Genomic DNA, 14,584 nt, shown 5'->3' on the forward strand with positions numbered 1-14,584 from the left:
TTAGAATTAACTTCAAAAATTTAAAATTGCCATAGCTTTGATGCGTTGTTTGTTATATCAGACTTTTAGACTAAAAAATGTTATTTCAACAGGGTAAACAGTGATGATTTATCAGTTCGCTCGTACAGTTTGTCAGGAAGTGAACATAAAAAGTCGAAACTTCTTCCAACACTTTTGCCAGAGGTTGGTCAGAATTTGACATAAAAACATGTCAAAAAATTTGGCCAGAAAACTTTTGTAACCAAATTTTGAATTGCTTTTTACACTATTTCAATTTAGCTAAAGTACTATAATAATTCTTATTCTGAGTAACAAACATTAAATTTCCGTTTGTTAGGTTACATATTTTTAGGCAGTAAAATGAAATTAAATTCTTTGCTGCAAAAACATTATCTATTGTCAGTTTAACAACCCTTTTTTAATGGTATCAACCAATAACATACACTTTTGTGTACAGCTTGCGATATCGCTCCAACCAGGATCGCTGGTCACACGAACTCAAGCTGGTCTCAACCTCCTCGCTTGTATCGATACTTTGGTCACTAGGTGTCCTACCGGCATGATGATGCAAACCAGTGAAGAGCAAGGACCTGAAAATGTGTATGTAGTGTGGATAGAAATAGTGATGTGTTTATCATCTAATGCTCTATGCGGCCCATAAAATGGTGTGTGGTCACAGCATCTAATGGTGTGTGGTCACAACATCAAAATCGATGCCGCACATTAGCTTGAGACTTTTCATTTTCTGTCTAAATGCAAAACTTGATTTTGATTTTTTTTTACTGAGCATTTTGATTATGATTTTGCAGCAAATCACAGAAAAAGAAAACAAAAGAGCCCCACACTGCTGATGAATACAATGCTGTCAACCGATTTAAAAGTGAGTAGCTTGGTTCGAAATTGCCCGTTTTGCCATGATGTGACAAACACTGTTGTTCAGCTCACATAAAAAGCTTGTTCTACCAGAAAGTTATGTTTTTACTTTAAACTTTAGAAATAAAAATGTACATAAGTATGTCAGAAAACTATTCATACAACAAATCCCTATTTTTTATTCTTTCAAATCCTAAAAAACACTTACATTTTTTGTCCAACATGAGGAACATGCCAAAAGCAAATTAGTTGCACTGAGTTTCTTAGACCAGAAAATTACTTTTAATTACAATTTTGTAAGTATTTTACAATATTGTGAATTTTTGTCCTATTGTTTATTTTTTTAGGTCATGGTGGTGGATGGGGTTACTCTGTACATTCAACGGAGGCGATACGTTTTATGTGCGACACCGACGTTCTTCTGGGTGGAATCGGGGTTTTCGGGGGTCGCGGCGAATATTCGGTGATCGTGAGTTTGTACGAAGAAGTTGGAGAACTTGATCTACAAGGGGATGGAGAACTGTTGGTTGAAACTGATCGAACGCCTTACGAATGTGGATTCAGGTTGGCTTGTACCTGTGTGAAATTTGTTTGCTCAAAATCGAAGTTGAAATTGTCATTGCATGTTATTGTGGCAATATTGTACTCAGAATTACAACATTTCATTTTGTGTACAAGTGCATTCTAAGGGAAATCAAAAATTAAAAATGGGAGCCTGTTTGAAAAATCTGTTGTGAAGAAAGCACAGTTTTCTTTTTGAACCAGCTATCTATTGTTTTAAAATGTATGAAATTGATTACAACGTATAATTGTTTGTTGTTATTAATGTTCCACTCTTAGATATTTATATGTCACACTAAAGACTGCTACCAAAAGGAACAAAAACAATAATCTTTAAAATTTTGCAGAGAGAAGTTCCATGCATTGTTTGATGAGCCTGCCCTTATATCAGCTGGTCAGTGGTACACGATCACAGCTAAAATATCAGGACCGTCCAGCGATTGTGGATCGCACGGAAAAGAAAGTGTCACAACATCTGATGAGTAAGTTTACTATAATAAAAAATTTTCACCCACTAATATAAACATACACCTATAATATGGGGATATTAATTATATTGGGAGACCTGCTTGCATAAAGACTGCTAAAGGCCTGGCATAACTAATCATGATTTACTAAATTATATGTGTAATGAAGTAAAAACAGACACCTCTATAGCGACATTACTAGTTTTTTGTCATTTTTCACCAAAAGTTTTTTTATATCATTTTAGCAAGTATAGGAATCTTAAATTATCCTTAATAAAATTTTAAAACAAGATCTGTATCAAAACATTTTAATCCTTATTTTGCAATTAGATGTACAGTTGAGATTTCAGTATGCATTTCAATAGGATATATGATAAACCAATATCACTTGTGTAATATTCCAGAATACTAATATTGTCTAAATTTTTAGCATAAAGTTTTCGTTCCGTCGCTCGAAGAGATCCAACAATGGCACGGACGTATCATCTGGCCAAATTCCCGAGCTTTTGTATACTCTTCCCACCGTTCTCACTCCAGTTGAAAGCGCTCCTGTTGTCCAACCAAGTAATGTCCTTCCAATACAGCAAGTCTCCAAGGAGTTCTTCATGAATTTTAATGAAGTAAGACCATTGATTTTTTTCACTAGCTAGAAAAAATTGTGTATGATATTCCAAAATGACTGAAAACTGTTTTAGTCATTAATCCAGCAAAATATTTTTTTCATCTTATATTTTTTTGGCCTTTTTTAATTTTATTTTTTTCTGTTTTTATGAATTGTATATTATCAGTATATATTAGTTTCATAAATTATAAAACATATATTTTTTAGCATGACAGAAAAAATGCTGAAGTACTTCTCAATTGCTTTGTATTTCAGTGTTGCATATAACATTTATTTAAAAAGAAAAATACCTTCAAACACTTGTAGGTTGGACCAATATTGTTTTTGTGATATATGGTTTGAATTTTTTATTAAGGCTATTAAAAGCCTCAAAGTTGTGTAGATTACTTTACTTTATTGTTTACAGACTGTGTTTGACACCCTGCCATATATTCTTGAATGGAGTCGAACTTCTTTATTTATGGATGTGAGCAAGAAATCTTCGCGCTATGAGGAACAAACTGATAAAGTGGTCACGACCTTGGAACAAACTGCCTCCAAGGTCATCAAAAACCTCTCCTATGTATTCACATCATGCCTTCGACTTCTCCGCGTTGCAATCACGCAGAGTCTATCATCTTCTGGTAAGTCCAAGTCCTAATCATTAAACAAAAAAAGCATATCAAGAAATGCGAACATATCCTAAGTTTGAATGTTCTTTTTGTGGAGCAGTTGTTTCATGTGTTTTAATTAAATGCTCAGCCTAATGTAGACACTAGGTATTATGACTTCACATAAATATGATGAACAGATTATGTGACAGTAAAACCAATAGACAATAAAATCCTTGGTTAGAACAGAATCAGTCAGTTCGTGTAAAGGAATTGTAAATCTAGGATTAGTTAAAAAGGTAAACAGTTATCGTCACTTTAAGCCCCACTGATAAAGGTTTTAATCCATTACTGAAACGGACAGATCAATATCAGATTATGTTTAGCAGTTTTTGTTTTATGGTGTATTTTTTTTGTTATGCTTTCCATCTTATTGAGAAAGCTAAACAGATTAAATTAGTATTGTTAAATGTTAAAAAAGCTGAAGTTATTGGTAGAAAAAGATATCTTCATTTTGTAGGAAGGGAACTTGACTTTGGTTCGACAAATTTAACAACCCAATTTATCTCACTTATTGAAGCCATACTAACTGATGGAGAATTAGATGCTGCTCTTGAAGATTGTAAGTAACTTGTTGCCTAATCATATTGCATTTGCAAAAAATTTATAACTTTTTTGTGTTAACAGCATTCTTTAAATATTTAGAGCTAAAACCTGTAAACTTTTTATTGATAACTCACTGGTTAAGATTACCAATATTTCTGTTTTTAATATCTTAATTGATGTTTCAAGTCCAGTTTAGATTTGGCTACAAATAACTTAAGTCCAATTATGACCTGAAACTCTCCTGATAACTCCATTAACAACATGCTTTATACTTTGCAGCTCGACTTATGCCTCTCAGCGACCAAGAACTTGTTGTGACATCAGCTGTTACCATGGTAACAGAGTGCCACCGTATTATGCTGGAATGTATGGAGATGCTTCACCCCTCGCCGCCTCAGAAATGGAACTACCTGTATCAAGCACTGGAAAACTACAACACTGTTAGTAGTGGTTCTAGTTCTTGTTTTAATATAAACCAAATTGCCAGCAATGTAGAATAAAACATATTCATTTATTTTATTTTTTGAAACGTCTGTTAAATAAAATAAATAAGTTTTATTCTACCTCGCTGGCAAATTGTTTTTTATTAAAGCTTCCATTAAAGTCTGTGTCTTGTGTACCCAAGTTCTTGTTGTGTTCCATGTGTTTTGTTGAATTCCACTTTTAAGTATACTTAATTATGTCTTAAGTAAAATAGGACTTAGATAAAAGATGCTAGCTATTGCATATAGATGTACATCCATCTAGTGCAGTGGTTCTCAACCTTTCGTGGACCGTGCCCCCCCCCCAAAGCAACTTTTTGGCCTCATGGCCCCCTTCAAGTAATCCAGTAGGACCTGTGGCCCCCTTAAATTATGTAAATGGCAAACTCATGTTGGAATTCGGTACTAATTTCGGCTTTAAACAGGTCGAATAGAATAAACAAGAATCTGTAATCGTAAAAAAACCTCAATATAGACAAATAGTATGTGAAATAGTCGATTAAATTAGGGAATAAAGTTAAAAAGAAAATGGCTTTTAGTGGGTGTTTCTGGTGAATCTACACCCATGGCTCCCGGAACACAGCTCGTGGCCCCTCTGGGGGGCCATGGGCCCTGGTTAAGAACCACTGATCTAGTGACTGTAAAATGTTTGGAGCAATTATAATTTTACTCATGCACCATGAAACTGTAATTTGTTACTTTATATGTTAAAAATCTTTTGTACAAAAATGTGTTTTAAACATTTTCTAAAGTGGGAACACTTAGTCTTTTCAAAGACCAATTTGAAATTGACTAACTTGTATTTCATGAACACACAATCCACTATCCAATCATGTTTAATTGATTTAACATGGACATTAAACTTCCAGGGCAGTGGGGAGAAACGACCTCGAGCTTCACGCCTTTTAGTTGCTGTACTCGATGCATTGTGTCAACCATCGATCAACCTCGTACAATGTCTGCCGTTGTTTCCTCGAACTTTCTCAAATCTGGAGAGCATCGCTTCAGCTGCACAATCTCCATGCATTGATCCCGGTGAACAAACGTTATTTTTAAGATGTGTTTGTTAAAATATTCCAACAATATTATGATTGAGTAAAAAGTGTAGATAATAAATTATTTGCTGAAAATGTAAATGACTTGGTAGTTTGTATGTTGTGTACTGTAATCTTAGTTCAAGTTACCCATTCGTAAACTAACAAAACACTAAAAATGTTTGATTTTGTATTGTTAACTTATTTACCATAATAGTGTTATTTTTTGACCAAGAAAGCCAGCTTTATGTTGCATAAGCTTGATGACATAACTACATAATGATACCTTTGTTAATAAATTATAAACAAAAAACAAAAAAAACAATGAAACTAATCAATATGTGTCTCTAATCTCTAATGGCTTTCAAATTCCAAAACTGTGAATAAATTTCATTTTTTTTCAAAAACCACATGAATCAGACTTTGTCAGTAGAAAGATAGCTTTAACGAATCTTAACCAGTGTAATATGAGTCTTGGCCAGTGATTCTCAAACGCGGCTCGTAGGGCTGCATGCGACTCCCAACAACTTATTTTGCGGCTTGCACCAGACCTCAGAAAACCACCAAACATTGCTAGTTTAGCTTTCAAAGTCATCTTCTGTAGTGATTTTCTCAAGGTTTCGTTTGTTTGCGGCTCCCTAACACTTAAAAAAATACCATTTGGCCCCGATGATAAAAAAGTTTGAGAACCACTGGTCAAAATTAAATCTCTTTTATTGCCAGATTTGCCAGGATCAGCTCAAACCCCTGTACTAACAAGTGCTGCTGGGTTTTATGAAGTTGCCAACCTGCTTGTCGAGATTGCCTGCTCCCCTGCAAGAATTCTCGTCCACCTTGAGAAAGACAACCAACTTCAGTTGTCACATACAGCAGATAATCATGCATTTGTAAGTCAAATTTGTCTGTTTACTTTATGACGAGGCAGTAATTCTTGACATGGGCAAGATTAAGCGTTTTGGTTTGATGATGTTGTATTATAATTTCAAGCGAAGCTCTCTAAACCGGTATTTTTTACCACTGTATATATTGTTAAATGTTGGGTAATGAAATGAATGTAATTTAAGTGGCATATGCATATCTGTTGTAACCATGGCAAATCATGTATGTGGTTAACCATCAAATAGGACATAGAAAATATATGTTACTATTAGCTTCAGAAAGCTTTAATTTTAGTTACAATTGCAATTATTTCAATTTTTTTTCTGTTTATTTAGGAAGAAGTTTAAAAAGAAAATTTCATGTGTAATCAGTGCTGTATCTGTTGCATATAAACGTCAATTCAAATTAACACTTTTGGCTTTTTCTCCAGTTCTCATCATTTCTACTCGATCCAGTACAAGCTCTAGTGAAGAGCGCTTGTACATTTCTGATCACACTCACTTCAGATCTCGCTTACAAAGCTTGTGATAATGCAAAGAACCTGCAAGATGAAAAAAATAAAAGCAGGCAGTTCATTCACCAAGCACAAAGGTTGGTTAACTACCCACTGTTCCTCTTACAAAAGTAAAGTGCTGCACCGACCTAAATATAATGTTCTATCATGTGCATTGTGTGCCAAATGCATTTTTTGGTTTATCAATATTGCCGTGGTATAAACAACTGTTTTGTGTTGCTCTTTTGCACATGGTTGGACATAGTGCCGCTGCTCAGTGAACTTAAAAAATAAATAGTAAAGACCTTTAACTTTTAATGTTTTGTTAATATGTTTGAGAAGGTCGGGTATGAGTGGTCATGTAGTATATTGCGTAAGGTCTGAGTAAGTTAAAGTCTTAACATGAAAAAATGACACACTCTTCTTAAAATGACAATTATTTACAATGACAATTATTTACATGTCACTTGTATCGATATTTAGAATTAAATTCATAGATGCACAAGTTTCTACAATATATACTTTTGTTGATAGGTTTGAGAAGGCAGCATACGAGCGTTCATGGAACACCGGGAATGGATCTCCTGATGCTCTTTCATTTTCTGTCGATTCTGATGGAATTAATATCGTCGGCTTTGGAGTGTTCGGCGGAGGAAAAGAAAAACACAAATATGAATTAGAGTTACTTGAACAGGTCTGTACTTCTGTCTGTCTGTTGGTGTGATGTTTGTGTGTGTGAGGTTGTTTCTGTAAATAGAGACAGAAACTATTACCATATTACAGTGCTTTCTTGATTATTTGGTCTTTAAATTAAATTGAGAAGCAAAATGATGAGACAAAGACAAATGCATTTTGCTGATAAGTTGCTAACAAACGGACTTATATAATGTTCAGATTGTTTCTGGTGGCGATAAGGGTCAAGTTCGGTGGGAAACGATGGATATTGTGAAAGGATCTTACTCAGCGCAAGATTGTGGAGCGGATCATGTGACCAACATTAAATTGAGCAAACCCGTTTCTATACTGGTTCGTTTTTTACTAATTTTTGTAACTAAAATATGTAAACAAAATATGATTTAAAAATAGGAAATGGTCTAGCTTAATGCTAACATCAATAAATTAAAGACTTGTAAATGTGTTTTTTGTCAGTTATGTGGCAAGAATAAAATATAGATATGATTCCAAAATTTAGTTAATGTCATGAAATTTTTGTCATTTAAGAAAGTTTTTTTTATTCTGTATTTGCTTAAAAGAATATTTTAATGACAAAAATAGTTTAAGGTAGACCAGTTTACCAAACTGCTAAATTTTTGGGTAATATTTATATTTTTTAATATGCTAGATTATTGTAGATTAATATATAATGCTGTAAAGTAATACAAACATATCAACTAAACCTGTAAAATTTTGCAGAAAAATCAGATTTATGCAGTTTGCTTGCATAACTTTGGTGAGCGTACGTTTTGTGGTGAACAAGGCCAAGCATTGGTGAAAGGAGATGACGGAACGACTTTCTTCTTTTCACATTGTTCACAGTGCAGTAATGGAAGCAGTGTTTCGAGGGGACAGTTCCCTGTTGTGTTATATCAAAGGTCTGTGGTTCATTGCAAAAAAAACACTGACTTGATAATTATTATTGTTCAAAAATGAAGAATAAACTGCAGACAGTGCACACTGTTTCAACCTATAAGGTTTCATCAGTGCAGCTTGGCTGGTGTAGCCATCCAACGGCACTCCAGTTTGTTGTGAGTAACAGGGTAAAAACCCATGCCATACCGAATCTGTGTGATGCCACAACTGGGCATACACCACAAAGGAAACTGGCATTACAAAATTAAAAACTGTTATACAGATGGCACAAAATGTTTGCATGTTGTAGTTCTAACATTTTGACAAAAAGGTTGTCACACAAATGACAGTAAGCAAAGACTTTGCCACTTTGCAAATTTTGTCTTATTTTTCTGTTTTTTTCATTTATCAAAAATATTTTGCTTTGTGGATTTTTCTCTTGAAAACTTGTATTCCATACTCCATGTTTCAGAGCCCAAGATGATGACCTACCGACGTCACCTTGCGACAAGTGGATCGGCACGGCAACCACACCAGCAAAAGCCACTCTCACCTATCAGCGACATGCGCTCAACATTCTTGCCCTTGTAACAGAAGCCACTGTCGAAGTCCTGAATTCTGTGTCATGTGTCGATGACAACGATCTCATGGTGGATGGAAAAGACATGGAACAAATTATCGATGAAAAAGGAGACAGGAAAAAAGAGGAGACTAGTGTTTTTGGGAAAAGTGAAATGTTGGTTGATCGAATCCGTGATTGTGCAAGAAATGTTTTGTCGTCTGAACTTGTGTCTTATCTGTTGCCACAACTGTTTTCTGATATTGGTAAGCTGTCATAGTGCTTATTTAGGCCGACCCAGTGCTCAGGATATTGTGATTTTACACATATGATAAGCGTATGTTCAGTAGCATGCAGGTATCCATTGACTAATGCTAAAATACCACTGCCATGTAAAATCATAGAGCCGAAACATGATAAGCTGCAGTCAGTACACAGTGTTTTGACCTATGAAGTCTCATCAGTGCAGCTGGTGATGAGTTGTGACATTACACACACCAGGTGAGGCATGGGTTTTTACCCTGTTACTCCCAACAAACTGGAGTGCCGTTGGATTGATATACTAACCAATACGGCCGGTCTCTTGTCACCAGCTGCACTGATGAGATCTTATGGGTCAAAACAGTTTGCAATATCTGCAGCTTACCACTGCTATGGTTATGATAAATGCCTAAATTTTGAAATTCACCATATTTACTCAATAATGAGTTTTAACTACCACTTATTTGCAAAATGTTGTCTGAATACTTGTGTAGCTTATCATTTAAAATAGCTTTCAACAAACAAATGTTACCACTTTTTTGTCAGGCGTTTTGGTGAAAAGAAATGCAAATTGTGCTGTGGAAGTGATGGATTTGATCCGAGACCTTCTTCCACCGCTGATCAACGTTCAACAACTTGCCCAGTTTGACAACAACGCACAAGTGGAGAAAGCTAAGACTTACACAGTCACTGTGGAGAGCAGCCATCCTTACAAACTTGCATCTGTCAGTCAAAACAAGGTAAATGTTTTGCTACATTATTAAAAAAGTTTGTTGAGATACTAGTATTTGACACAGGACTTTTTAACCTTCCTATATGTTGCTTACTCCTCTGTTACTTTTAACTTTTTAATTGTTTAAACATAAATTTACTTTTAAACATAATTTGTCTTCACTGAGCATAAGTCATATTTTACTTAAATAAAGCAAAATGTGTCTCTTCGTTTTGCTCTATAGAATATATTTTGCTTTCATTGATTTGATGTTCAAGTAACCAAGCAATTTTCAACTAACCATGTACAACTTTTGCATTGTAGGTGTCTTTTCCTGAATCAGTAAAATGGATGGTGGTTCAGTTCTCACATAAATGCCAAACGGCTCAACGCGAGGATTTTCTTCAACTTTACCTGGTTGATCCGGTCCAAAATTCACTGACCAATATGTCTGAGGTAATTAATTTTCCAGAGTTAGTCTTTACATTATGCTAAGTAAAAGTGATAGCATACCAATTATTATAATAAAGGGACAGGTAAAGGGACAGGTACTGTACAACCTAATGACAGCTAAAATACAAGTGTTTTTTAATTAGTTTCACATCTCCAATACAAACTAGTCACAATATTTTCCATTAACTGAGAAGCTATTTAGTTGTAAAATATTTATTTGTTATCATTTAGATGTTTTGATTTTTCCAGGGTTTAACAATCTAACAACATTATGCAAACGTTTCAATTTTCCAAGGTTTAACAGTTTTTTTTTTACAATATTCTTTTACTCTGTTTTCAGGGCACCGCAACAAAAGTTTCATCAATGAAATCGTGTCATGCTATTCTGCAAAAAATGTATCAAGACAAGAATTGGCCACAGAAAGCTCTCTTGCTGCCAGGTATATTAAGAAAAGTTTTACAAGAGAACAAAATGTATTGAAATTAGTGCATGTGCAATTGTACACACACAATGAAACAATGTGCAGCAAACTCTAGACTATATCTTGTGGATAAAGATTTACCGATTTTGTGATTACAGAATTTATAAAAGTAATAAATACCTTTTTTTATTATTTTTGAGATATATGTGTCCCAGAAAATAGGAATGGATGGCTTAAAATCTGTTTTTTTATTCAATCAACAAACACTTCCATTTACATTCAGGTCATGAAATGATTTTTTCACTTGAAACCGCTTCTGACTACACAAACAGCAAAGACCAAAAACCGGCGTTATTTTATGGATTTCATTGCACAGTGACAGGTAAGCTTAAGAAAAATAGAATCAAAATGCGTAAGGTTTCTACACACAATTCAAATATTGACATCAGTATCAACCATTGTTATACAGCAGTAACTGAAATTGTTCTATTTACCACAAGATACTGAGACTGTGCATTATATAACTATTACTTTCACAAAACTTTGCTGTTTACAATAACTTTTACTATAGGATTGTAAAGTTTTGAAATTACCAAACAATTTTGTTTTTCTTGCAGGTTATGAGGATATGTCATTCTCCAACAAAAGTGAGGAATTAGTGAACAAACTTGTCAACACGGCTGGCTTGTGTGCTGTTAATCTTATGACTGTACATGACCAACTGTGGAACGGTACGATGCTTGTTTCATGTTATAAACTGTAGTAAGCCAAATACATTAGAGGCATCATACCAAATCAAACCGGTATCCCAGCCATACCCATATAGCAAGCCATACACTAGAAACGTAGAGCGTGTGGTGTGTTACACAGGCTTGTTGGTACGCCAGTTGAAAGTTGAATGCTGTTAACTGTTTCAAGTTTATAGTCTACTGCTGTAACAAAACCGGGTAAAAAAATTTACCCTGATGAAGACGACCTGTATAGGACGTCAAAATGTCGGAATAAAATTACATTTGCCAGAAGAGCTCTTTAAACTTGATGCTATGCCTTGCAGCAATAGCTTGTATATTGAACTACTGTTTTAGTTGGGACATTTGAAACCCTGTTCATTTAAGGTTGCTCCTTTCTTGGACTATATTACGGCTGGGAATATTCACCATTGTATACAGGTTTAGTTATTTTATGGTATAAACAGTAGGTTTTTAAAGCTAAGCATATGATTTTGCCCAGTTTCCCCAAAAAATCTAGATCATTTCGTCACACAGCAAAGCTGTCCATACAAAAACTGCATCACACAACTATATGTTTCATTCCAGCCCCAAACTAATGAAGTTTCTGCTTACTTTGCAGACAATGGTGAATCAAACATTTCAGCTTCGCTCGATGACAAAATTGAGCACTTGAAGGTGATAGAGAGCAGTGCGGCTGTCACGCTTGAGCAACATTCTTCGCTGTTTCTTCCTGGTTTGCATCTCAACAATTTTCCTGGTGCGTCCGAAGCGCTCACTGGAAATTTGCCGATTAACGACGGATCGAAAGAAAAGAAATTTCTGCTGGATTTTGTGACTGCAACACCAGACACGAGTGGTGGGAGATTGGCGAGGTGGTGGAAATAATCTTATAACTTTATTAATTCACTGAATAAATATCATTTCATATTTTGCATAACATTTTTTTCTTAGAATAACATTTTTAGGATAAAAATACTCTGTCTTAAAAGCTGCTGGTCTTGAAATAGTTGTTATGTTATGTCTTCGTGTTTTACACACCTAAATTAAATAGGGTTGTTGTCAAAAATCATTTAACGGAAGACGTCAAACTTTTATACCTTTATCAGTTACAAGGTTTCAATTTTGCAAATGTGTTAATTTAGTGGAGATAAAAACAGGGCTGCCAAGGTAACTGACATTTTTTCTGACCTGCAAGCTCTAAATTTCACACCGAAGAAATGCCAAAAATATCTTGATAAATGTTTTCTGTACATTTTTTTTTTAAAACCCCCTTTAACAGTTTTATGATTGTCAACAATTTCCATTTTGTTTGATATTTTCAGATGGCTTCAACCAGACTCATATGTTGACCCTAAACATTGTATTCTGCAACTAAACTTGAAAACTCTGTTTCACACTCTTCCCACGTCGGTCACAATAATCACACGAGACCAGTATGGAAATGCTGTCCACGTTCCCACACTAAAAGTTGAATTGTCGGCAAAACCTCAACCTTCGTCACATTATCTACCATCGGATGTCGCTGCAAATTATGGTGAAATTTTGTTGGCAAAAGTTTTTTAAATAAAATAAACCTTCATTGGAATTTATTCTACGGAGCTTCATTAGCGTGAACCCTGTGAATTTTTTTAGAATAATTGAATGTGAAAACTTTGCAATGTTTTGCACACAAAATACTTGTTCGGCATTTTAATTAACGTTGTTTACGAATTGCAAAATTTAGGTTCTGTTTAAGTAGTAAAAGTGTAATTTGAGAATTATTCATATGCTTTCATTATGTAATAAAACACAATTAATGAATAAAAGTTAAAAAGTTCAAGAAAAATAATCGACACAGCATTTGTCATTTCATGTTTTAAAACCGTATTTATTGGTTTTAACCCTCTTGCAAAAATTATTTACTTTTTAGATATCTCACCATCGGAGCCAAGCCCAACATTTGATGCACAGTATGAACCAACAAAGCATAGAGACTCACGGTATCACTCAATTTCAATGATGAGAGCTTACAAGAAATACTCATTTGAGGAATTAAGGCTCGCTTACCCCCTCAAACGGACACTGAAAACCGAAAATATACTCGTTGCAAGTGTTGGAAATGGTAAGAAGCAGAAATCTTATGCTAGTATGATTCTAGTTAAATGCATGTTGGTTACACCTATGTTACACTGCTATTTAAGTTACATTAAATCTGTGTTCAAACCAGGTTATGTTTATCCGAATCTTCACCTAATTCAGACAAAACTTAAGGAATAATAGTTTGCCAGGCCTAATAAAGGGCTTATACTGAATCAGCTGGTCACCAAGCATTCACCATATAGTAAGGCACAGGCTAGAAAAACATGCCCTGCGGTGGGATTCGAACCCACGACAGGAGTCTTTCCGGGACTCGCGCTCTACTAACCAAGTTACACAAGCTTAGTGCAGAAACTGTGGAGAGTTGAATAATAGGCACCGTTGCCTGCCTTGTATGCTGCACATGTCAGCTTCATAGTCGAGGGGGGCAGTAACTATAAAATGTTGGTTGACATTAGTCTAGATTCTGTTTGTCATTTTGTATTTAACAATGCTCCAAAAATAATGTAAACTATTGTGGCAGGGATCTATCGAGCAACATGGATACCGACATGTGCCACGACATATGCCCTTCAGGTGACCTTGGATCAGCAACTGAGAGGTCCGCGCCAGATTGTGGAGGTTTCAGAAGCACCGCAGGGTTCCACAGAACGTCCACAACACAGTGGAACCACAAAAACCCTGCAAAAATCAACAGGAAGATTTCTCAAGTTTGCCACAAAGAACAGCAGAGGATTAAGAATTAGAAGCGATCCGACTCTACAAAGCCCACAGGTAGGTAGAAGACAAAATTTTGCGAACTGTTTTTAAACTGGGTCAGAAAGTGTTTTGAAATAATTAGCTGGTTGTGATGCAAACATACACTTTTGAGGCATATTTACTGTAGGCACCTCACTTTGAAAGTTAAACCCAATCAACTGTTTGTCATAATTACAATGTCAAATCAGACTAATAACGAAATTAAAATTCTATTAATCTTGCCCCTTTTTGTGACCAAACATTGAGTAAATTTCATTGCAGGCATTCCTACAATCACTTTTTTAAAATTGCAACATGTTTTTTCATTATTAGAGTGGTTTGTTGGAGTTCGGTGACATCATAGAATACGTCGATGAAACAAGAAACTCTGATGGAAATTGGGTCAAACTGAGTGAGGTAGATACGTGAGGGTTTGCTACCGAAGCTTTCTTGTTG

The 14,584-nt window shown here is 35.1% G+C and overlaps 1 protein-coding gene across 1 annotated transcript in view; it reads left to right on the plus strand.

The window, feature by feature from the left end:
- The window catches only part of LOC145204839 (E3 ubiquitin-protein ligase MYCBP2-like), a 58,494-nt gene that overhangs the window by 12,950 nt on the left and 30,960 nt on the right, over positions 1-14,584 (plus strand). Inside the window, exons 25-50 of the mRNA XM_080077434.1 lie at positions 93-183; positions 458-600; positions 810-880; positions 1,221-1,437; positions 1,782-1,916; positions 2,332-2,521; positions 2,930-3,146; positions 3,634-3,735; positions 3,999-4,159; positions 5,071-5,236; positions 5,959-6,122; positions 6,545-6,705; positions 7,142-7,301; positions 7,502-7,633; positions 8,021-8,199; positions 8,649-9,001; positions 9,543-9,736; positions 10,033-10,164; positions 10,502-10,601; positions 10,867-10,965; positions 11,201-11,314; positions 11,934-12,186; positions 12,637-12,848; positions 13,224-13,415; positions 13,914-14,164; positions 14,462-14,545. Of these exons, the coding sequence (XP_079933560.1) occupies positions 93-183; positions 458-600; positions 810-880; positions 1,221-1,437; positions 1,782-1,916; positions 2,332-2,521; positions 2,930-3,146; positions 3,634-3,735; positions 3,999-4,159; positions 5,071-5,236; positions 5,959-6,122; positions 6,545-6,705; positions 7,142-7,301; positions 7,502-7,633; positions 8,021-8,199; positions 8,649-9,001; positions 9,543-9,736; positions 10,033-10,164; positions 10,502-10,601; positions 10,867-10,965; positions 11,201-11,314; positions 11,934-12,186; positions 12,637-12,848; positions 13,224-13,415; positions 13,914-14,164; positions 14,462-14,545 (4,273 nt within the window). The remainder of the gene's footprint in view (positions 1-92; positions 184-457; positions 601-809; positions 881-1,220; positions 1,438-1,781; positions 1,917-2,331; positions 2,522-2,929; positions 3,147-3,633; positions 3,736-3,998; positions 4,160-5,070; positions 5,237-5,958; positions 6,123-6,544; positions 6,706-7,141; positions 7,302-7,501; positions 7,634-8,020; positions 8,200-8,648; positions 9,002-9,542; positions 9,737-10,032; positions 10,165-10,501; positions 10,602-10,866; positions 10,966-11,200; positions 11,315-11,933; positions 12,187-12,636; positions 12,849-13,223; positions 13,416-13,913; positions 14,165-14,461; positions 14,546-14,584) is intronic.

This window comes from Phallusia mammillata, chromosome 8 (assembly GCF_965637545.1).
Source record: "Phallusia mammillata chromosome 8, kaPhaMamm4.hap1.1, whole genome shotgun sequence".
Classification (NCBI taxonomy): Eukaryota; Metazoa; Chordata; class Ascidiacea; order Phlebobranchia; family Ascidiidae; genus Phallusia; species Phallusia mammillata.